Raw genomic sequence first — 23433 nt, 5'->3', positions numbered from 1 at the left:
GTGATTGTGATGGAATACTATTGTTCCATAAGAAATGATGAGCAGGCAGATTTCAGAAAAACCTGGAAGGACTTCCATGAACTGATGCTGAGTGAAGTGAACAGAACCAGGAGAACATTGTATACAGTAACAGAAACATTGTGCAATGACCAATGTTGACAGACTTAACTATTCTCAGCAATATAATGATCCAAGATAATGCCAAAGGACTTATGATGAAAATACTATCTACCTCCAGAAAAAGAACTGATGAAGTCTGAATGAGGATTTTGATGCATAGTTTCTTTTTTTTTTTTTACTTTATTTTCCTCGGGGTTTTTTGGTTTGTGCTTTCTTTTACAACATGACTAAAATGTTTTACATAACTGCACATGTATAACCTATATCAAATTCTTGCCTTCTCAAGGAGGGGGGAAAGGAGGGAGGGAGGGAATTTGGAACTCAACATTTTAAAAAATGAATATTAAAAATTGTTTTCATATATAATTAGGGGAAAAGAAAATATTAAATAAAAAAAGAAGTAAAGAATGTCAATAAATCATCAGAAAAAAAGCAAAAGAAAGCAGGAAGAATTTCAGACAAGGACACAGACCAGAAAAGCAGTATAAGAAATATCATGTTAAATTTGAGTCATACAAGGAAAAAAAAAACAAGCCCACACTGGTGGAAAAAAAGGATGAACTATACATAACAAAATTTCAGTTTCATGTATAATCTTTTTGTTTTTCTGTACGTGTTGAAATATTAATGTTTGCTAATGTTTATTAAGTTCAAAATAAAGAATATTTTAAATAAAAATACATATTAATTTTTTAATATATGTAAAAGACGTTCACAGTTCCTTACACAATCTTCTTTCTGGTCCTACTTTGTATCTTGAAATGTTTGTGTGAGTTGATGATTTTTTAGTTTCAAAATATAAAAGGAAATTTAAAAAGAAAAATCAGTAAACTTGGGAGTCAGGAGCCAGTACTGTGTAACCACAGGCAGGTCATTTGACCTCTCAGAGCCTCCTTTCCTTCACATGTGCCTGTCCTCCTGAGGCTCTGCTTTCCACTCCATGGGGCTCTGAACACCCCTAGAGCCCAAGTTCAACCTGACTTTCTTACTTTGCCCCATCCTAGAGAGTCAGGAATAACTCCAGGGATATTGTTAAAATAAAGCTTAGACATGACTCACATCTAGGGTCTCTCCCAAATGTGGATAATATTATGTTCCTTCTAGAAAAGTCATTTGGGGCAGCTAGGTGGCACAGTGGATAGAGCACCAGCCCTGAAGTCAGGAGTACCTGAGTTCAAATCCAGCCTCAGACCAAACACTTGACACTTACTAGCTGTGTGACCCTGGGCAAGTCACTTAACCCCAATTGCCTAAAACAAAAAAAAAAAATAGAAAAGTCATTCAATTATTAAGGAGGGGTAGGAAAGAAAGGTAATTTGGAACTCAAATTATAAATAAATGTTTAAAATTATTTTTACATGTAATTGAAAAAAATAAAAATATACTTTTAAAAAAAGTCATTCAATTTACAACATGAATAATATGCAAAAGAGAGCTATTTATTTCATCCACCACAGATGCTGCCTAAGGTGCAAAAGATTCAAAGAACAAATATTGCAACCACAAAACAACCAATGAGAGCACTGTCATAATTATAATTTCCCCCAGACTACAAAGGCCTTTTATGGAAATTCTGAACAATAATTTCACATTCATTTCTGATCTGCATTGTCTGAACAACTCACAAAGTCCAGCTCTCCTGCCCAGTCAGGGCCTGGCTTTCTTTACTGCTTCAGCTATAGGATAGTCTGGTGGTGGTGGTCATTTCTGAGAATTACGCAATTGCAAAATCTCCTTCCTTTGGTTGGCTGATGCCTGAATCCTGATCTCAGGACCTCAACCCATGACGTAGCTGTCAAGGCTGGTAATATACATTTATTAGGATTGCTAGTCTCAGGGAAGAAGACTGTTGTGTTCAGGGAAGAAAACAGAAAGGAAGAAAGGAGTCAGAGATTTGTGGTCCATCTCAGGCTGTCAATTTCTGCAGTAATTCTGCCATTGCTACTTGTCAGAGGGGGAAAGAAATCACCTCCTCACCCTTACAGGAAGTCCAAGGGAGGGAAAGCACAAGCAGAGGAAGAGGCGCCTGAAAGAAAAGGGTCCAAAAAAGAGGGTAGAGCCATTTCTTCTACTCTTCTTATAAATGACAGAGAGGATCTTGACAACCCTGCTGACATCTGGTCACCATCAATGCAAGACACCCAGTTCCTGGGGACCAATCAGGAATTGCTCTGTTCTCCTAGCATGGAGCATGTTCAGTTCCATGGGTGTCCCAGTTAAGCAAATCAAGGTTTTGGAGTTTTTTGTCAGATCACCCCGAAACATCACAAAATGATGTAGAATGGGAAAAAAAAAAAGCACAAGCAAAGTAGCATCCTGACTATAACTAAGCACTTTCTCATTTCAAGGATCTGTAAAAGGCAGTGTGGTATACTGAGAAGAACGTTTGACTTTAAAATGGGGAGACCTCTGTTTGAAGCCCACCTTTCACAGCAGCTGTCAAAGCAAGTGACTTGACCACAGGCAAGTCAGTCCCCCTCTCAGAGCCTCAGTTTTCTCATCTGTAAAATATGGATAGTAATACTTATATCACCTCTCTCACAGGCTTATGTGAGGAAAGCATTTCCTCTGTAAACTTTAAAGTGCTATAGAAATGAGGGATTTTATCTCATCATTGTTGCATACTAATCCTTTACTAGGTATTGCACTCCTTAAGGTGTGCAAACCTTCTCTTCTCCTCTTAAGCAACCTCTCTTCTCTCTCAACAGAGGACCTTGCCAGATATTTTGCCAAAAAAAAACACCATCCCTCAGGGGTACCCTCTTCTCCCCAATTCTACACTTTGAATCTCCTCAGCATAATCCCCCATTCTGTCTTTTGCTCCAGTCTTAGAGAAGTGGGTGCTCTCCAGTGCCAATCACTTGCTAAGTCATGTTTATTCTATCTTCACAACATCTCTAATGTCCATCCCCTTCTCTCCCATCATGTAGCCACACTCTAGTTCAAGCTCCCATCACCTCTCACCTGGACTACTGCAATTACCTCTTTATTGGTCTCCCTGCATCCAGCCTTTCTCCTCTCTGATCCAATCTCCACACAGAAGCCAAAGTGCTATTCCTAAAACTAAGGCCTGACTGCTTCTAAAATAACTGTTTGGCATTTAAAGCCTTTCACAACCCGGTTCTAACTGCCTTTTCCAGGCTTGGAAACACTAGCCTCTGTGCTTTTTTTCAATAATGCTTCTAGAGAGGGAGGTTGTTTACTGTGAGATGTTCCCCAGTGCTGTGGAAAAGAAAGTGGCCTTCAGCAAGTTGAGACCAGTGTGAATATGTTCAGCATCATTAAGAACTATACCCTGAAGAAAACTGCAATACACAGTTGGTGGCTAAATTGGCATAATTTCTTATATTTAGGAATAATAGTGGTCATCTCCCAAACAAATTTTTCAGTGGTCAGAAAAGCCTTGTGAAGGAACTGCTGCTCTGAGAGGCCATAAGGAGCTGTGCTACATGGACTTTGAGGGGATGTGATTAGAAGGAATATGTCTGATTCTCCCCAGGAGCCCCCACAGACTCTTCTGGGACTGGGGAGGTGGAAGAAGCTGCCAAATACACCACAGCTGCCTCAGTGAAGACAGGGCAAACTGCACTAGTTTAATAAGTTTAAAGAGAGAGAGCTTCCACTTAAATCATGAACTATCAACTGCAGTATCTTGTTTTTGTTCTCTGAGAGACTCCAAGCTAGGCCCTGCACAGTTAAGCCCCTAGGTGCCCTCCTTGCCCCTACAAGAAATGGTTCCTGATTGCACATGGCTTATATGGGCAATTCTCAGCTGGCAGACTTACAAGTTCTTGCAAAGGCTGGAGCCTCCGAGTGGGAGCCAATTGAAAGTCAGAGGAGTTTCCTGTGCTGGAAAGAGTGGCTGTGAACAGGAAAAGGAACCCCAGCCCTAACGTGATCAGCCATAATCCCTTGAAGTTGCCTGAGCCATCCCACATGGAGGTTCCTGGCCTTTATCAACTCTGGTAGACCCACCAGGGGCAGTGATACCTACCCCAGTATTTAGGGGCTGAGTCAGGCATCAGGAAACAACATTCACTCCCACTCCAGATGGTGGAGTCAGGCCTCAGCAGTAATAGTGCCCACAGTGCTTCTGCCCTGACTCAGGGAGGTGGTGGCAGCACAGACTGAGATGATACTCTTTACAGGAGAACAGATAGGCCTGGGAATCGGGGAGCAGAGTGGGGCAGTGGCAAGATTTTCAACAGTACTCAAGTCCTAGCACAGCGGGGCAGAAGTTGACCATGGCAGACTGTGCACCAGACAGGAGTTACAGTGGGCCCCAGTGGCATTGACTGCTGAACAATAGCAGAATGGGCCCTGGCATGTAAACCAAGGGCTTTTGTTTACTAGAGCTGAATGGCCACAAGCAGCACAATACCCAGTAGTCACTGGACAGCTGCTCCCTGCTCCCTGCTCCTTTCTGACCACAAGGGGAAGGGGAAAGTATCTACACAATCCACAGAAGAAGGGAGACCACCCCTTAGTGTTTTCTAATAGGGCAAAGATTTAGTATTCTCTCCTCCCACCCCAACACTTCCATGAAGTTCTTAAGGAGGTCAGGGCCCGGCTGGTGGCCAAAGGAACACCAAGTGGGTTGTGGTACAAGGCAATTTCCCCTAACCTAGGATGATGCCAGTGCAGGAAATGTTCTCTTCTCCTGAAGTCCTAATGCTCCTGAGATTCTTGGTGTTTGGTGCTCCTGGCCATGTTCACCTCCAGATATTAAAAGACTCATTGTGAACTGCAAAGATTTGTCAAGCCCACCACACTTTGATCTTTTAGATGTATAACTTAGTACTCGGGGAAATTCTGGTCTTTGTTATTCCATATTCAGTTACTCCTCCAGGGAGCTGTTACATCATTTATATTGTCTTCTGTCTTTATGTTAGTTTTTCTTTTCCTCCTTCAGTGCTGCTTAAGTTAGCTGCCTTCATCCCACAGGTAGGGCTACTGAAGCCCTAAATTCATTTAAGGCATTTCAGGAGAGGCATTGCCCTGAGGTGGAGGCGGAGCCAAGATAGCTGAGTAAAGGTAAGAACTCACCTGAGCTCTGTGCTAAACCCCTCCAAATACCTTTAAATAATGACTCTTAACGAATTCCAGAGGAGCAGAACCCACAAAAAGATGGAGTGAAACAATTTTCCAGCCCAAGACAACTTGGAAAGGTCTGTTGCACCAGAGTGAGAGAGGAACACAGTCCAGCACAGGCTGCACCAGCATAAACACAGTCTCAGCAAACCAGGAGAAGGCCTCAGGGCAATTGAATCTGTGGCAGCAGTGGTGGTTTCCAGACCTCTGATGGTAATGTGATCGAACAATGGATGAGAAGGAGATTTACAGGGGTCCCTTTGTTGGTACCAGGGGTAGGACTCTGTTGCATTGCCTATACTTGGATGCAGGTGCAGTCCTAGGTGACAGTCCCAGGGCAAGGAGGAGCACTATTACAGCAGAGCTTGTGGCCACACTGAGGCAAGGACCCTGGTCACAGTTCCAGGGTAGAAAGAGTGCTTGTAGTTACTCACAAACCAGTGCCTAGTACAGGAGAGTAGTAAATACACTTCTCCTTAGATCACACCACCTCGGAAGAACTGAAAACTTACAGGTCCCCAGAATTACCTCTGAATACAGCTGCACAAAAAACCTGAAGCTTGGAAGCTCCCCCTCCACTCTAGAAGCAGAGCCCCACTTTAGCATAGAGTTAAAAGTCAAGAAACAGGCTGCAAAATGAGCAAACAACAGAAAATAATTCTGACCACAGAAAATTACTATGGTGACAAGGAAGAACAAAACACACACTCAGAAAAAGAAAACAAAGTAAAAATTCCTGCTTCCAAAGTCTCAAAGAAAAATATGAATTGGTCTCAGGCAATGGAAGAGCTCAAAAAAAATTTTAAAATCAAATAACAAAAGAAGAGGAAAAACTGAAAAGAGAAATGAAAGTGATGCAAGAAAATTATGAAAAAAAGATCAATAGCTTTGTAAAGGAGGAACAATAAAATACTGAAGAAAATAACACTTTTAAAAAATAGAATAGGCCAAATGGTAAAAGAGGCACAAAAATCCAAAGACGAGAACTCCTTAAAAAGTAGAATTGGCTAAATGGAAATGGAGGTACAAAAGCTCATTGGAAAAATAATTCCTTAAAAGTTAGAATTGAGCAAGTGGAAGCTAATGATTTTATGAGACATCAAGAAACAATCAAACAAAATCAAAAGAATGAAAAAATAGAAGACCATGTGAAATATCTCATTGGAAAAACAATTGACCTGGAAAATAAATCCAGGAGAGATCATTCAAGAATTATTGAACTACCTGAAAATCATGATTAAAAAAAAAAGACATCATCTTTTAAGAAATGATCAAGGAATACTGCCCTGATATTCTAGAACCAGAATGTAAAATAGAAACTGAAAGAATCCACCAGTCACTTCCTGGAAGAGATGCCAAAATGAAAACTCCCAGGATTATAGCCAAATTCCAGGCCTCCCAGATCAAGGAAAAAATACTGCAAGTAGCTAAAATGAAATAATTCAACTATTGTAGAGCCACAGTCAAGATAACGCAAAATTTAGCAGCTTCTAGATCAAAAGATCAGAGGGCTTAGAATATGACATTCCAGAGAGCAAAAGACCTAGGATTACAACCAAGAATCACCTACCTAGTAAAACTGAGCATAATCCTTCAGAGGAAAAAATGGACATTCAATGAAAGAGAGGAATGAAATAGAATGAAATAATGAAACAATGAAATAGGGAGGACTTTCAAGCATTTCTAATGAAAAGACCAGAGCTGAATAGAAAATTTAACTTTCAAATACAAGATGCAAAAGAAACATAAAAAGGTAAACAGGAAAGAGAAATCATAAGAGATTCAATAAGGTTAAACTGCTTATATTCCTACAAGGGAAAATGATATTTATAACTCCTATAAACTTTCTCATTATTAGGGCAGTTAGAAGGAGTATACATGTGTATTAAAAAAAAAAAGTAGAGACATGAGTTGAATGCGATGGTATGATTATCTAAAATAATAAAATTAGGGGATGGGAAAAGAGAATGCACTGGGAGAAGGGGAAAGAGAGAGGTAGAATGGGATAAATTATCTAACATAAAAGAAGTCTGAAAGAGATTTTACAGTGGAAGGTGAAATGGGGGAAGTGGGGAGGGGAGCACATGAACCTTACTCTCACTGGAACTGGCTCAAAGAAGGAATAACATTCACATTCGGTTGGGTATAGAAGTCTATCATACCATACAGGAAAGTAAGAAGGGAAGGGGATAATAGAAAGGGGGTGGGGTGATAGAAGGGAGAGCAAAATACTTTTGAAAATGGACAGGGTAAAAGAAAAGTGAGAGAGTAGGATAAACAGGGCAAAAATAGGATGGAGGAAAATATATAGTTGGTAATCATTATTATGGAAAAAAAATTTTACAGTGAGTTCCTCTGATAAAGACTTCATTTCTCAAACATATCAAAAACTGAGTCAAATTTATAGAAATAAAATCCATTCCTCAATTAATAAATGATCGAAGGAAAGTAATCAAAGCTATCTATAGTCATATGAAAAAATGCTCTAAATCACAATTGATGAGAGAAATGAAAATTAAAACAACTCTAAGCTATTACTTCATACCTGTCAAATTGGCTAATATGACAGAAAAGGAAAATGACAAATGTTAGAGGGAATGTGGGAAAACTAAAACACTAATGTGCCACCAGTGAAGTTGTATACTGATTTAACCATTCTGGAGAACAATTTGGATCTATGCTCAAAGGGCCTATAAAACTATGTATACCTTTTAACCAAGCAATGCCACTACTAGTCTATATCCCAAAGAGATCATAAAAAAGGAAAAAGGACCTACGTCTACAAAAATATTTACAGCAGCTCTTCTAGTGGTGGCGAAGAATTGGAAACTGAGGATACACCCATCAACTGGGAATTGGCTGAACAAGTTGTTGTATATGATTGTGATGGAATACTATTGTGCTTTTAAGAAATGATGAGCAGAACATGACAAAAGAGGACAATGATAAATGTTAGAGAAGATGCGGGAAAATTGGAACATTAATGCATTATTGGTGGAGTTGTGAAATGATCCAACCATTTTGAAGAGCAATTGGGAATTATGCCCAAATGGCTATAAAATTGTGCAAACCCTTTGACCCAGCAATAGCACTTTTAGGTCTGTATCCCAAAGAGATCGTAAAAATTGGAAAAGGACTCACATGTACAAAAACATTTATAGTAGCTCTTTTTGTGGTGGCAAAGAATTGGAAATTGAGGGGATGCCCATCAATTGGGGAATGGCTGAACAAGTTGTGATATATGAATATAATGGAATACTATTGTGCTATAAGAAAGAGCAGGCAGACTTCAAAAAAACCTGGAAAGACTTACATGAAATGATGTGGAGTGAAATGAGCAGAACCAAAACACTGTACACAGTAACAGCCACATTGTGTGATGACTGACTTTAATAGACTTGGCTCTTCACAGGAATGCAAGAATGTAAGACAACTCCAAAAGACTCATGATGGAAATTGCTATCCACATCCAGAGAAAGAACTATGAAGTCTGAATGTAGAAGCATACTATTTGCTCTCCTTTTCCTTTGTTGTTTTGTTTTATTTCTTCATTCTCATGGTCCCTCCCATTAGTTCTAATTGTTCTTTACATCACTACTAATGGGAAAATATGCTTAATACGAATATATAAGTAGAGCCTATATCATATTGCATGCCATCGGGTAGGGGAGAGGAGTGGGAGGGGGAGAAAATTTAAAACTCAAAATCTTATGGAAGTGAATGTTGAAAACTAAAAATAAATTATTATCAAGAAAAAAAAAAGGATGAGTAGGATGCTCTAAGAAAAACATGGAAAGACTTTACATGAACTGATGCAAAGTGAAATGAGCAAAACCAGAACATCATACACAATAACAGCAATATCGTATGATGATCTACTATGAATAACAGCTATTCTTAGCAAAACAATGATCCAAGACAATTCTGTAGGACTTATGATGAAAGGTGCTGTCCATCTCCAGAGAAAGAACTGGTAGAGCCTCAATGCAGATCAAAGATACTTTCTTTACTTTATTTTTCTTTGTTTTTTTTTGTCTGTGATTTCTTTCACAGAATGACTTACATTGAAAATGTGCTTTGCATGACTACACCTGTATAACCTATATCAAATTGCTTGCCTTCTCAATGATGGGGGTAGGGGAGGGAGGGAGAGAATTTGGAACTCAAAATTTGAAAAAAGAAAAGAATGTTAAGATTGTTTTTACATGTAACTAGGAAAAAACAAAATGTTAAATAAGATTAAAAAAATAAAGGAGAGGCATCTCTGTTACTTGGCAGCTGGATGCTCTCTGGGATAACCACTGAAAGACCCTTTCTCTGACCTTGTGATGCCATAATCTAGGGGAAACAAACACTCAGGAAGATTCACAGAAACCAGCTCACAGATCCAGGCTACTCCTAGCTGTTGCTGTGCTGGCAGTCCCAGCCCACTGGGGTTGCCAGAGATAGGGCCAAAGGTTCTGAGTTTAGAGCAGTATAAGGATAGGAAGCAGAGAGTGGTTTTCCAAAATAGCAAGAAGTGAACCCTGGGGACATTCCCTTTAGCCTATCTTCTCCTTTGGAAACTCTAGCTCTCTTTCTGTGGATGGGGGAAGGGATCAAGAACCCTTCACCCACTCTACCCCCAGCCATGCCTATTGGTCCCTGGTGGACTTCTCCAGATCCTCCAGTAGGTGGGTGTGTTAGGTTGTGCATGCTGTTCTGGGTACAGGAAATTCCTCTGTCCCCTCCCTTGGAGATGGAGGAAGAGCAGAGAGTCTCATGATCTTGGGACAGATGCTCCTGGGTCAAGCACAAAATAAGACAGAGGAACTGTTAAAATGGAGAGTTTTCTTTTGGACACTAAAAACTCAGGTATGAAAAGCTGCATCTCAGCATGAAACTAGAGAAAAATTTGTACTTTTCCATGAAGCATCAGAACATCCAACAGCCTTTGTCTGCTCCTGATTGATACAGAGATGGCAACTCCAACTCTCAGCTTTCTAGGTTTCCTCCTCATTATAAAGAGTGTTTCTTCTTTGTGAATAACTTCAACAAAATGAACATTATCAGATTTGTGTATTCTGAGTCTGCGTCTGCTTTGTATTTTTACCTGGCATTAGCATAAAGCCTTGAAGAAAAGGTGGGAAGAGGGGGTAGAGAGAGGGACATTTTAACCAAAGGGAAAAAAATACTATTCAGATATCTCAAGATATGATAAAGATGAAACTTTCTGTTATATTTTCACAGAATTATTTTTAATAAATATACATCCATCTAAAAAAAAGTCTAATAGAAGACTTTAACACCAGTGAGTTGTAGTAGAAGCAATATCCCAACCCTTGTCCTTGACACATATCCTTGTTAAATATTCTTCCCCTGCTATGCCTAAGTAAATCACCCTTTTTAAACTATTGAATGACTTATGAATGTTTCATTTCATTCTAACATAGGACTTAAACTACTAGGGTACTATTAGCCTGAGACAAGCGTGGACCAAAACAATCTTCATTTCCAAATATTTTCCATCCTCAAGCTAATAGAAGGTCACTGTAGCCTAGTAAGTAGACAAGTAACATGATGAAACCCGGCCTTAATAAAATAATTTTGGCAGCTGTATGCAGATAGACTGAAGAAGGAAGAGACTTGAGGCAGTGAGACAAATTAGGAGGCTATCGCGATAGTCCAGGTGATAAGGGCCTGAATGTGGTAGACATGTGAGTAGAAAGAAATGAAAGATGCTACAGAAATATAAACAGCAAGATCTAGCAGCAGATTGAATTTTGAAGAGGCAAAATGGTACAGTGGTGGAGAGTACTTGATCTGGAGTCAGAAGATCTTGATTCAAATCTGGATGCTGCCAAGATGCCATACAATTAACCTATATGAGCCTCAGTTTCCTCATCTGTAAAATAAGAGAGTTGGGCTAGATAATCCAGCTTACAATTCTATGCAATCATAAATCACTGCTTTGGGAGTTTGGGAACAAAGATGAGAGTTCAGTTTTTGGCCTGCTGGGTTTGAGATGTCTGCAAAATATCTAGCGTGGCATATCTAATCAACAATTGGAAATGTAAGACGTGAGCCTAATTAGCAGAGAGACTTGGACTGGATATACAAATTTGGCTTATGCAGGTTTGGAGTTTAGGGGAGAGATTAAGGTGAATACATAGATCTGGGAATTGTGTACATAATGATGAGATGATAATTAAATTGATGGGAGCTGATTAGGTCACCAAGTGAGAATAATAGTGAAAGAAGAGCAGGGTGCCCAGGCTGGGCCTTAAGATCCATTGGACAGGGGCAGCTAGATGGCACAGTGGATAGAGTCCTGGTGTCAGGAGGACTTGAGTTCAAATTCAGTCTCAGACAGATAACACTCACTAGCTGTGTGACTCTGAGTAAGTCACATAACCCCAACTGCAAGAAGAAGAAGGAGGAGGAGGAGGAGGAAAAGGAGATCCATTCAACAATTCAAGTACGTCATGAATAATGATCTAGCAAAGGAAACTGAAAAGGAGAAGTCAGATATAGGTAGGAGAACAGCAGGGTCACAAAAACCCAGAGAGGAAGAATAGAGTGGTCAACAGTATCAAATTCTGTAGAGGTCAAGGATGAGAATTAATAAAGGACCATAAGATTTGATAATTAAGAGATCATCGATAATTTTGGAGACAGCAGTTTTAAGCCATGAGGTTGAAAGTCAAATTGCAAGGGTATCTTTTAATTATATATTCCTTAATTTTAAAATGAAACTATTATATTTTTATTGCTCACAAAGGGAACCAGTAACTACCCTTGAAAAATACCAGACACTGATAGCCCCAGATTCTACCCAGATGTGGGCAATGTGCCAGAGAAGTGAAAAGTCCACAAAGTGGGTCCTCCATGTCTCTGACACCAGGGTTACACAGTAAGTGCAGTATTAAAAGATATTTTCAAGAAAAATTGTTGAGCCTTACCAGGCAAGTATCAACAATTCCATCTTCTTCACCTGCACAAAATGAAGTCGCAACAACTCGTCCTCCATAACTTTCCTCTCTATTACAGGTGTCCCAGGGAATATAATGTATTTCAGCTTCTTGTAAAGTATTTGAAGCACTGCCTATAATAAAAATCCATAAACTATTTTGGAAATCAAGTATTTTATCAAATAGTGAGAATAGATATTTTGGCATTTAGCAGATTTTTATCAAAGACTGGAAGACCTAATACTAGATTCAATCCTAATCTACATTTATGTGGCATAGATGATGGAATTAATCTGTAAAATCTCACAATGACATAGTCATGTGAGTTGATTAATTTCTCAAAGAAAAGAATTTTAATCCATCCATCAACCTTCCATCTCCAGTAATTCTTGAACCCAAAATGGAGGTGGATAAGCAGCAAAAAGCATAGAAAGAAAGAGGAAAACACTCCAGGTATCACTGAAGGACAGAATAATACCAATTTGAGGCAGTTATGTAGTACAATGGATACAGCAATGGGCCTGAAGTCAGGAAGACCTGAGTTCAAATCTTACCTCAGATACTTACTAGCTATGTAATCCTGAGCAAGTCACTTCCCTATTTGTCTCAGTTTCCTCAACTGTAAAAGGGATACTAATAGCACTTACCTTGCAGGGTGGTTGTGAGAATCAAATGAGATAATATGAAAGTGCTCAGTGAAAGTGCTTAGCACAGAGCCTGGCATACAGTAGATACTAAATAAATTATTATTTCTTTCCTTTCCCCCACTATTGTTCCAGCTTGACCAAGCAGATTTTGTCAAGAGAATCCATAGGGGAAGCAATCATAGATTAAATATCTATGCCTGACAGATAACTTGACAATTAAGTCTACTCTTCTGGATTATAGGTATAAAGCTGCACTGATATCTTTAAGAGTTTAAGAGCGGACTCAAGAAGCAATTCCAACTCATCTCCTAAGAAACTAATATTGGGTTTCTATTCAAATTAGATGATAGAAAGATGATAGAAGATGATAGGAACAGCTGGGTAGATCACATAGGAAATGTCTTAACTTCTTACTTCCTCTATGGTATAAACCTTGTGTAATCAGACCAGAACAATAGTAGTAGTAGTACAGCTCCCTACTCAACATCTCCTTTTGGGCCTTCTACTGACATCTAAAACTTGAAAATCATGACCTAGGCTTTTTCCTCTTCCCTCAGCTCTCCCATCAATTGTCAGTGGGACTGCCGTCTTCTGGATTCCTTCAGCTCTTCATCTGTAAACTTCCCATTAAATTGGAAATGAAGAAAATTAACATTCATCCTTCACTAAACTCTGATTTTCTATGTCTCTTAGGCCTGGGCATTCTTTCTCACCCTTAATTCTCAATTACCCACAGCTGATTTTTCATATATCAGGGAAAATAGCATTGCTCTGACATTTTTGTCATCACCTGTTTTTGTTATTTTGTTGACCTGTAGGCTACATTTATTATTCTGCTTCCTCTACTTCCCTATGCAGCCTGTGATGCAGCAAATAAGCCTTTGTAACCAGAATAAAAACTACACCCATAGAAGAGTCATAATAGTTTTTTGATTGATTGATTGAATATGTATAGATGTAGGCATCAGATGACACTGGGGAGCTGGGTAGGTTGGGCAGACAATCATTAACTGAGACAGAAGCCTCACTGAGCATGCTTCCATGATTCTCCCTCCCTTCAGTGGGGGAGTAGGGGAAGGGAATTTTCCTAGCAACTTACTTCCTGTAAGGGTCTAACTTCCAAAGTCCCCAGAGGCAGATGGCCCTGAGCCAAGAAAAGGAAAGTGTAACTGCCCATTTTGTTCTCTAGGTTTGCTCCCTTGTACCTTCCTGTCCTTACCAGCTCTCAGTCTAGAAGCATAGAATCCCAAATGTATATAACAGGCTTTTGAACAGGCCAATACCACTGCCTCACTTTGTCCAACTATCCTCAATTAGCTTCCAAGCATCCACGTTCAGTTTGAACCAAACTTTTTGACTCCCTAGAGTTAATAGGGCTCTCTTTCCTATCCTTTATTTATAAGCCTTAAATAAAATATACACACAACTTAGTATTTCTGCTGGCAAAATAGGTTTTACAATAGATATATCTAAATTAAAAGCAGTAAAAACAAGGAAACCAGCCCAAAATACACACTGAGTGAAAAAGGAACTAGCAGTTTTGCTGGATGAAAGAAGTCACCAGATCAGCCTTGTCCTCTGGTTGACTGGCTGGTTGGGTCTCACCACCCTGGAGCTACAAATCCCTGGCCCTGCTGCTGTCACTGTGGCTTGATCCCAGGACTGAATCAGTCCATACCTCCAGAAGGGTTCTCACACCTTCTCTCTCAGCAGCTGCCTGCTGCCATGCCCTGGCTCTAGGGTCTTCTTCAGTTTGTCATCTACCAACAAATCTTTTTTCCAAATACAGGGGCTGCAAAGTCACCCCACTACACCTTAGAAACATATACCCCAGTGTATGTGACTGGAAAACCATGTTTGTATGTTAATATAAGATTACATATATGTAATGTGCATGTACATACATATATCGAGCCAACTAACATTTATTGAGTGCCTATTACGTGCTCAAGCACTAGGCATATAAAAAAAAAAGGCCAAAGATAGCCCCTGCTCTCAACCAGCTCACAGTCAAATCAAAGTGATAACATACAAACAGCTATTTACAAACAAGATACAGACAGGATGACTGGGGTAGTCACAGGTGGGGGGGCACTAAGAATAAGGAGAGTTGGGAAAAGCTTCTTGCAGAAGGTGAGACTTGAGCAGAGACTTGGAGTCGGGGAAGCTAAATTAATTGAGAATTTTTATTAACTGAATTCTGATTAATTTGGCTTTGTTGCTAGGAAAGTGTCTGCAAATCTTTCATGTATGGATATCATCAACCAGTATATTTAGTATGGACATACTATATACTTAGCACCGTACCATGTGCTAAGTATGATACAAAAGGAATGACACAGGCCCTGCCTTCATACATTGCCAACGAGATTACAAACTCTTCAATGACATAGACAGTATTTTCTTTTTCTATGGCATCCACTATTAGCCAGTTTGTCAGTCAATAACATTTGACTAATTTTCACTAGGTGCAGAAAAATTCACTAGATACTGTGGAAGAAGTACAAAAGCTATGTATTCTGGTCCGTTTCTGAATTTACAATCTAGTTAAAAGAGACATATGTGAAAAGACTGAAAGATGCTTATAAGGCAACAGATTAAACGGACTATACAAGCATTGAATGACCAGAAGAAGAAGGAATGCTGATTTGGAGAAGAGGAAGGAAGGTCTTCTAGGTGGTAGAAACTGATTAGGTCAGAGGAGAGAAAAACAGAAGAGCTGGTTGCTGTCCAGGAATAGGGGTTCAGAGATGCAATTCCCATCCTGTGTCAGAAATCCCAGTAAGGCAGTCCTTAAGATTTGAATAGGATACATGCAATTGGGGGGAAGAGAGGAACACTGAAAGACATCTTAGGGTCCATTGTAATTATATTTTTAAGTGCCCAACTTTTTCATATGTTCAAATGGATATAAAACACAGTAAACTAAAAATAGATGCAGGCTTCTAGGACCTAATCTGCTTGCTCCAACATTTCTGTGGGTCTGAATGGTAAAAGAATGATGCAGAGCATTAAGCACCATAGCATTCTAGAAATCATGGGCATATACACTATTTGTCAAAGATTATATCACTATTTCTGCTCAGGAAGAGGAATTTTTTGAGCCCCTCAGGAGAAACAAAAAAAAAAAAAGAAATTTCCCAATCATGGATTTATAATAGCATTTTTCCTTTTTTTTTTCTTTTTGCCTGAAAACATTGAGTTCCTTTGGACTAGATTTTATTATTTTTTGTTGTGGTTGGAGATATGGTGGTGGGGTTGGGGTTATGTTTGCAAGGCCAATTGGGGCACCATTATTTTTTTTCCTCCCAATTGTCTATATTCCTTTTTTACATTTTCATTAATAGTTTGTAATATAGTCATTTTTTTTTTAAACATCTTTTCATTATCAAGGCAGGGACCTTAATGCCTGGCCTTTATGAGTGTCTTCCCTTGGTCTCTCTCAAGGAAAAGCAAGGATTTATCTCAACCAGATTGAATTAAGAAAGTTTCTTCTATATCCAGTAGTAATCATGAGGCCTTGGTCTTCTTCACCTTCCCCTCCCCACCCAAAGTGGGCAAGGGGATCTTTTATAGGGCCTGGACACTAAAACTGGTGGTGGTGAAGCAATCTCAGAATTTCTAAGGAAGAAATTTGTCTGCCAGAGAGTGGAGGGATATCAAGTCCCAGCAGCTTCTTCCAGATCCATCATTCAGTCTTGTCCTGCAGGGAGAAAACTGGGGAAGGAGTCTTCTAAGGTGAAGAGGTTGATGTCCACATCTCTATGTGTTCCTCTGAATCTCAGAAATCTTGGGTTGTAAAAGTTGCAAGGGCTGGGGGTGCCTGAAGATGACAGGATCAGTGCCATGATGAAGCCTTGAGTCTGACAGGCTGCCAGAGACACAGGGTCCAGATTGTCTTTTATGACAGAGGCACCATCAAGATCACCTCCACAGGTGCTGCCAGGCCTGCCAGCCTGTGGGACCCACAGACAAGGCTAGGGGGCCAGGGTTTCAAGGGACCCACAGACCAGGGGTGAGATTAGGGCCTTGAAGACCCAAGGACAATGACAAAAGGCTGAGGGTGGGCTGAGCCCCAGCCAGGGCTCATCCTCCTCCTGTGGCAATTTGATATATTAGAAAAAGAATCAACCAGAATGTTGGTGACAAATTTTTAGAACTAAATCAGTAATTTGGAATTAAGACGTACTACATATCAATAAAATGGAGCCAATATTTACCTTCTTCTGCTGTTCTTCCCCAGCCACTTACAAAGCACCTTGTGCTGGCATTCAAGTTAAACAACTCTTTAAAAAATGGTAGGCAGATAGGCTGAACATAGTCATTATAACTCAGAGTACTTTTTAAATGAAAAAGTGCAATATCATTTGCATATGTATCCGGGATGAACTGTGGATGGATAATGATTGCTTTAATTTTTATTTTCTTAGTTTTCCGATGTCTCTGTAAAAGATTATGAACTCCAACCACAGCTCTCCAAAATTGTGGCTCTCTGGAATAAAGCAAATGCTTTTATTACAACACTGCCTATTTGAGTAATTATATTTTTTAAGCTTCCATTAACTTTTTTGTTTCTAGTGTTAGATTATACAAGACAACTTTTTAATTTTAAAAACCACTCCTTAAAAAAAAAGCCAAAGATGCAAATGAAAACACAAAAAACAAACTATATCAAAATTCATTTCAGCTCCATAAAACTTACTAAACATCTATGATGTGCCTAGTGATATATGAAACAGTTGGGATACAAAAACAAAACACGAAATAGTCTCTGACTTAAGCAATGTATTATCTTACAGGGGATAAGACACAAACAAAAGTTAAAACATGAGAAGTTTGCAGGAGAGGTGCTGGGAGCATACGGGAAGGATCAGATGGTGGCACCTGAACTGTGCCTGAAAGGAAGGGAAAGGTTTTGATCGGTGAATATGTAGGGGTGTCCATTCCAGACATGGGAGAATGAATTGAATGAATGCATGTACAAAGAGAGGGCAGGTTAAGATAAAGCTTATGAGTAGTGAGTCTAATTTGGCTAGAAAATAGAGGGGTGAAAAGGAATAAGTGTAAAGCAATGCTAGAAAATTAAGTTGGAGTTAATCCGTGGAGGTCTTTGCCCTGCTAAAGGATTTCTACAAGGAGAAGAGTGATAAAATCAGATTAAGAAGATGAAGCATGAAGAATGTTTTGGAAAGAAGAGAAAATGGAGACTATTCAGATAATCCAGGACAAGTGTGGTGGTAAGGGAAGTGGAAAGCTGGGAGCAAATTTCAGAGACAGAATCTCAGGTTTGTGGGACAGAAATCAGTAAGACTGCATTGAAGGAAGAAGAGAGGCAGAGGAAAGAATTTAAAATGACTAAGATTTTAACCCTGAATGACTGATGATGGTGACTCCACTGACAGAAACAGGAAGTTAGTGCGAGGAGCAGGGTCAGATGAAATCCAGCCAAGGGCCAGAAGCTCCCCAGCAGGGTTACCCATAGGCAAAATTGTGAATTAGATACTAATAATCTTCAGTGCTTCTTTGTCTTTTTCCTCTCTTACTTGATGGTGCCCAGTACTTTCATGCTGTCCTGATCTCTGTCATGGAGGTAAGAGAGCTGATAATTTCACATTAATGTGTTTTTAGTTTACCTCTCTTAGTTTATTTGCTATTTAAAGAGGCCCACTGGGAAAGGGCAATGCCATATAAAACAAGGATAGTATTTTGGACATGAAGAGAAGAGCCCCTTAAATCAGCTGAAGTTAGCCATTACTTTAAAGACAGAGGGCTCCTGTGAACAACAGCTAAGCAATGAATTAATTATTTAAAGAGCAAACAATATTGACAAACCTACTATGCACAAGATACACATGGTGATACCGACTCTTGGAAAGTCCAGAGAGAGTACATGTTACCAATGCAACCTTCAAAGCCTGCTCTATAGTTTCTACCCCTTCTTATGACTATCTCTTCCTTCACCATTGTCTCTTCTTCCCTTCCCTTCCTTCGATTAGCAAAAATACATAAGTGAAGTATTTTGAAATGTATTGGATTTCTTGAAAAATGTTTGTGTTCTCTATTTTATGAGTTTGTCTTTCCATATTTTTTCCATTCCTTAAAAAAAAGTCTCAAAACCCAAACACCCTACCTAAATGAAGTTGACTTGTGTGTGAACCCAAATTGATCTCTTTTTTCCTGTCAATGATCCTTGATAGAAAAAGTTTCACTATCTCTGCTCCAGATAGCTCCTTTCTTAAAGATGAAAGGTTAGAGACAAGTGTGAAGTATAAGATAAAAATTTTTAAATGACGGTTTTTACCAGGATTTTTCTGAAGGCAGTGTTTGAAATGGATACAAAAATCACACATTCACTTCAAATTATAACAAAACTTGCCAGCCCTAGTTTGGCCTCAACAGTTATTTAATGAAAAGGTAGACAATGATGGAGAGCTGGATGGAATATTCCACATTACTCTAAAGCCTTAATTAATCAAAATATGCAATACTATATACATACCTAATATCCTTAAGGCAGTGTGCAGCTGTAAGGACCCAGCTTTCACTTATTATGGATCCCCCACATACATGTACAGTTCTAGGAAATAACACAAGCTGCAGGCTTACTGTCCATGGCCACCCTCCAAGCTCAGCCTTGTGACCACCAACAATTCGAGATCCTGAGATCACATTCACCAACGGTACTCTTCCACAATCTAGAAATAGAAATAATGCATTATTTTGAACTGGCCAGTGATATGATGGATCAATTATCTTGCTATTGTAATAGCTCTTCTGGAGAGTAGATTAGAAAAATGGATTGAACCCTCCTGAGAATTCTAAGATTTAGGGAGCTTTGCTCATCTTCCTAGAATAAGTAAGATCTCAAGGTTTGAAGTGGACTGTGTGGGTTTTTGGGAAGGCCTCCAAGTTTCTGACCTGAGCAGGCTGAGGGGACAGAGAAAAACAGTGGGGTAGATATTATGAAAGCAGAAGCAGGAGGAGAGGCAAACACCTATTTATCTCCAACAATGGAAACATCAATGAAGGAGGAGACCAGTGTACTTTGGGAGAGGCAGCTCAAATCGGGGAGAAGGATGTGAAAGAATCTGGACTCCACAAGAGTCCACCATGGGTGATGGAGATAAAGTCAAAGATAAGCTTGACAAGTAATGAACTCCTCCCCTTGGCTGAGAATTCATGCAGGTGAGGAGTGTCTTCTTTCTATAGAGCTTTAAATCCCACCTATCCTAGTCCCTTTATGAGGATCTTTTATTCTTCCAGTAGTATTTTCTTGAGCTTGATTTCTTTAGATCAGGAGTTCTTAACCTGGGGTCCATGAACTTGTTTTTGTTTTTAATATTTTGATAAAAATTTTTTTGGCAAGCAATCAAGGTTAAGTGACTTGCCCAGGGTCACACAGCTAGTGAGTATCATGTGCCTGAGGCCGGATTTGAACTCAGGTCCTCCTGACTCCAGGGCCGGTGCTCTATCCACTGCACCACCTAGCTGCCCCTTAACTATTTTAATATAAATAGATTCTTTTGTGATATTATGTGTTTTCTTCTATATATTTTAAAACATTATTCAGAAAAGGGGTCCAGAGGTTTCACTAGACTGCCAAAAGGGCCATGTCACAAAAAAAGGTTAAGAACTTCTTTGAATAAAGGATTTTCTTCTCCTTGTCTTGTAGGTATGTCTTTACTTGCAGTCAGAGGCTGCAACAGGCAAATGTTGATTGTGTAACTCACATGATATACTAGCCAGAAGTTGCTTATTTCCAACTTGATGATTAGAAATCACTCAGGAGCACAAGCTGATACTGAGCCCTGTTGGCTGTGGGTACTCACAGGAGAGCAGAGTCCCTGGTTTTGGTTCCAGGGCAGGATGGCGAGCTGAAGCTTACAGCCATAGAAGGGACTGCTGGGAATAAGCATTTGCGGGTTCAGCATTGCTGGAGGCTCAGGGTCATGGCTCAGGGGTGAATAGGAGTACCTGAGGTCAGGCCCCCAGATAGAACTAAGAAAACAATAGCACAAAAAAAACTTGAAGCTTGAGACATTATTCCCCCATACCTAACTCTAACACAAAGTTAACAGCCAAGAAATAAGCCACTAACAAAAAAAAAATGAGTAAGCAAAAGAGAAAGAACCCTATCATAGTATCTACTTTGGTGATAGAGAAGATCTGGGCTCAAACTCAGAAGAAGGTAGTGAAGTTAAAATAGCTACTTCTATTTCAAAGAAAAATATAAAATGGTCACAAGCCCAAAAAGAGTCCTTGGGAGAGCTTAAAAAAGACCTTAAAAATCAAATTAGAGAAGTTGAGGAAAATTTAAGGAAAAAAAGAGTAATACAAGAAAATAAAAAAGATTATGAAAAGAAATTCAATCAACTGGAAAAAAGAGATCCAAAAACTTACAGAAGAAAATGACTCCTTAAAAATTAGAATTAGGCAAAGGAATCTAATGACTTCATAGGACATCAAGAAATAATAAACCAAAATCAAAAGAATGAAAAAATAGTAGAGAACGTGAAACATCTCATTAGAAAAACTGACCTGGAGAACAGTTCAGGGAAAGACAATATAAAAATTGTTGGACTACCTGAAAGTTACGGTCAAAAAAAGAGTCTAGATAGTATACTTCAAGAAATTATTAAGGAAAATTGCCCTGAAGCGTTAAAATTAAAAGGTAAAACAGAAACTGAAAAAAATCCATTGATGACTATCTGAAAGAGATCCCAAGATGAAAACTCACAGGAACATTATAGCTAAGTTTCAAAGCTCCCAGATCAAGGAGACAATACTACAAGCAACTAGGGGGAAAAAATCATTTAAATACTGTGGAGCTACAGACAGGATAAGATTTAGCAGCTTCTACATTAAAAGAACAAAGGGCATGGGACATTATATTTCAAAGAGCAAAGAAGCTGGGTTTGCAACCAAAAATAACTTAGCCAGTGAAGCTGAGTATAATCCTGCATGGGAAAAAATGGATATTTAATGAATTAAAGGACTTTCAGGTATTTGTGAGGAAAAGTCCACAACTGAATGGAAAATTTGACCTATAAGAATCAGGTGAATCGTAAGAAGGTAAACATTAAAGACCAATTATAAGGGATTTAATAAGGTCAAAAAGAGAAGGATAAACAGTTAGGAAATGTAGAATGGAGAGAAATACACCACTAATAATTATAACTTTCAATGTGAATGGGATGAACTCACCCATAAAATGGAAATGGATAGCAGAATGGATTAAAAATCAGAATCCAACAATGTTGTTTACAAGAAACACATCTAAAAACGAGAGCTCCAATAAATAAACAAATAATAAAAATGAGATACACAGAGTAAAAATAAAGGACTGGAGTAGAATTTATTATGCTTCAGCTGATGCAAAAAAAAAAGGAGGGTTAGCAATCATGATCTCAGACAAAGTTAAAGCTAAAATAGATTTAATTAAAAGAGATAAACAGGGAAACTACATTATGGTAAAAGAAAACATAGGTAATAAAGTAATATCAATACTAAACCTATATGTACCAAATGCTATAGCATCCAAATTTTTAAAGAAAAGCTAAATGAATTACAGGTGGAAATAGATAGCAAAACTATAATAGTGGGGTACTTCGACCTTCCCCTCTCAGAACTAGATAATTTTTTTCTTTTTTAATATACATTTTATTTTTCCCAATTAAATGTAAAAATTATTTTTAGTATTTTTTTTAGTTTGGAGTTCCGAATTCTATCCCTCCTTCCCTTCCTCTCCTCCCCCCTCCCTGAGACAGTAAATGATCAGATATAGGTTATATGTGTGCAATCATGTAAAACATTTCCATATTAGTCACTTTGTATAAGAAGACTCAAATAAAAGAAAAAGGATGAAAGTAAAAACAGCATGCTTTAGTCTGTATTCAAACAATATCAGTTCTTTCTCTGGAGGTGGATGGTATGCTTCATCATTAGTCCTTTGGGATTCTCTTGAATCATTATATTGCTGAGAATAGCTAAATCATTCACAGTTGTTCATCCTACAATATTGCTGTTACTGTGTACAATGTTCTCCTGGTTCTGCTCACTTCCCTTTGCATCAGGTCATGTGAGTCTCTCCAGGTTTTTCTGAAGTCATCCTGCTTGTCATTTCTTGTAGAACAATAATATTCCATCACAATCATATTACCACAGCTTGTTTAGCCACTCCTCATTTGATGAGCATCCCTTTGACTTCCAATTCTTGGCCACCACAAAGAGAGCTACTATAAATATTTTTGTATAAATAGGTCCTTTTCTCTTTTTTTTAAAATGTTTTTGGGATATAGATCTAGTAGTAGTATTGCTGGATCAAAGGGTATGCATGGTTTTATAGCCTTTGGGCATAAAAATTAGTTAAACCTAACCAAAAAACAAATAACAAAGACGGTCAAGGAAATGAATAGACTCTTAGATAAGCTAAATAGGATAGAAATCTGGATAGAACTGAAAGGGAATAGACAGGAATATATCTTTTTCTCAGTGGTACATGGTACCTTTATAAAAACTGACTACATATTAGGGCATAAAAACTTTCTATTTAAATGCAGGAAAAACAAAAACATTAACTATATCCTTTTCAGATCATTATGCAATAAAAATTATACTTAATAAAG

The 23433-nt window shown here is 38.8% G+C and overlaps 1 protein-coding gene across 1 annotated transcript in view; it reads right to left on the bottom strand.

Moving 5' to 3' along the window:
* The window catches only part of LOC110194043 (transmembrane protease serine 12-like), a 39427-nt gene that overhangs the window by 2874 nt on the left and 13120 nt on the right, over nt 1–23433 (bottom strand). Inside the window, exons 2-4 of the mRNA XM_020966162.2 lie at nt 19308–19503; nt 17029–17300; nt 12153–12295 (exon numbers count right to left, since the gene is read on the bottom strand). Coding sequence (XP_020821821.1) covers nt 12153–12295; nt 17029–17300; nt 19308–19503 — 611 coding nt within the window. The remainder of the gene's footprint in view (nt 1–12152; nt 12296–17028; nt 17301–19307; nt 19504–23433) is intronic.

Source organism: Phascolarctos cinereus, unplaced genomic scaffold, assembly GCF_003287225.1.
Source record: "Phascolarctos cinereus isolate Bilbo 61053 unplaced genomic scaffold, phaCin_HiC Scaffold_1;HRSCAF=81, whole genome shotgun sequence".
Classification (NCBI taxonomy): domain Eukaryota; kingdom Metazoa; phylum Chordata; class Mammalia; order Diprotodontia; family Phascolarctidae; genus Phascolarctos; species Phascolarctos cinereus.
Note: the sequence above shows the minus strand (reverse complement) of the source record. Positions and strands in the feature narration are given on the sequence as shown.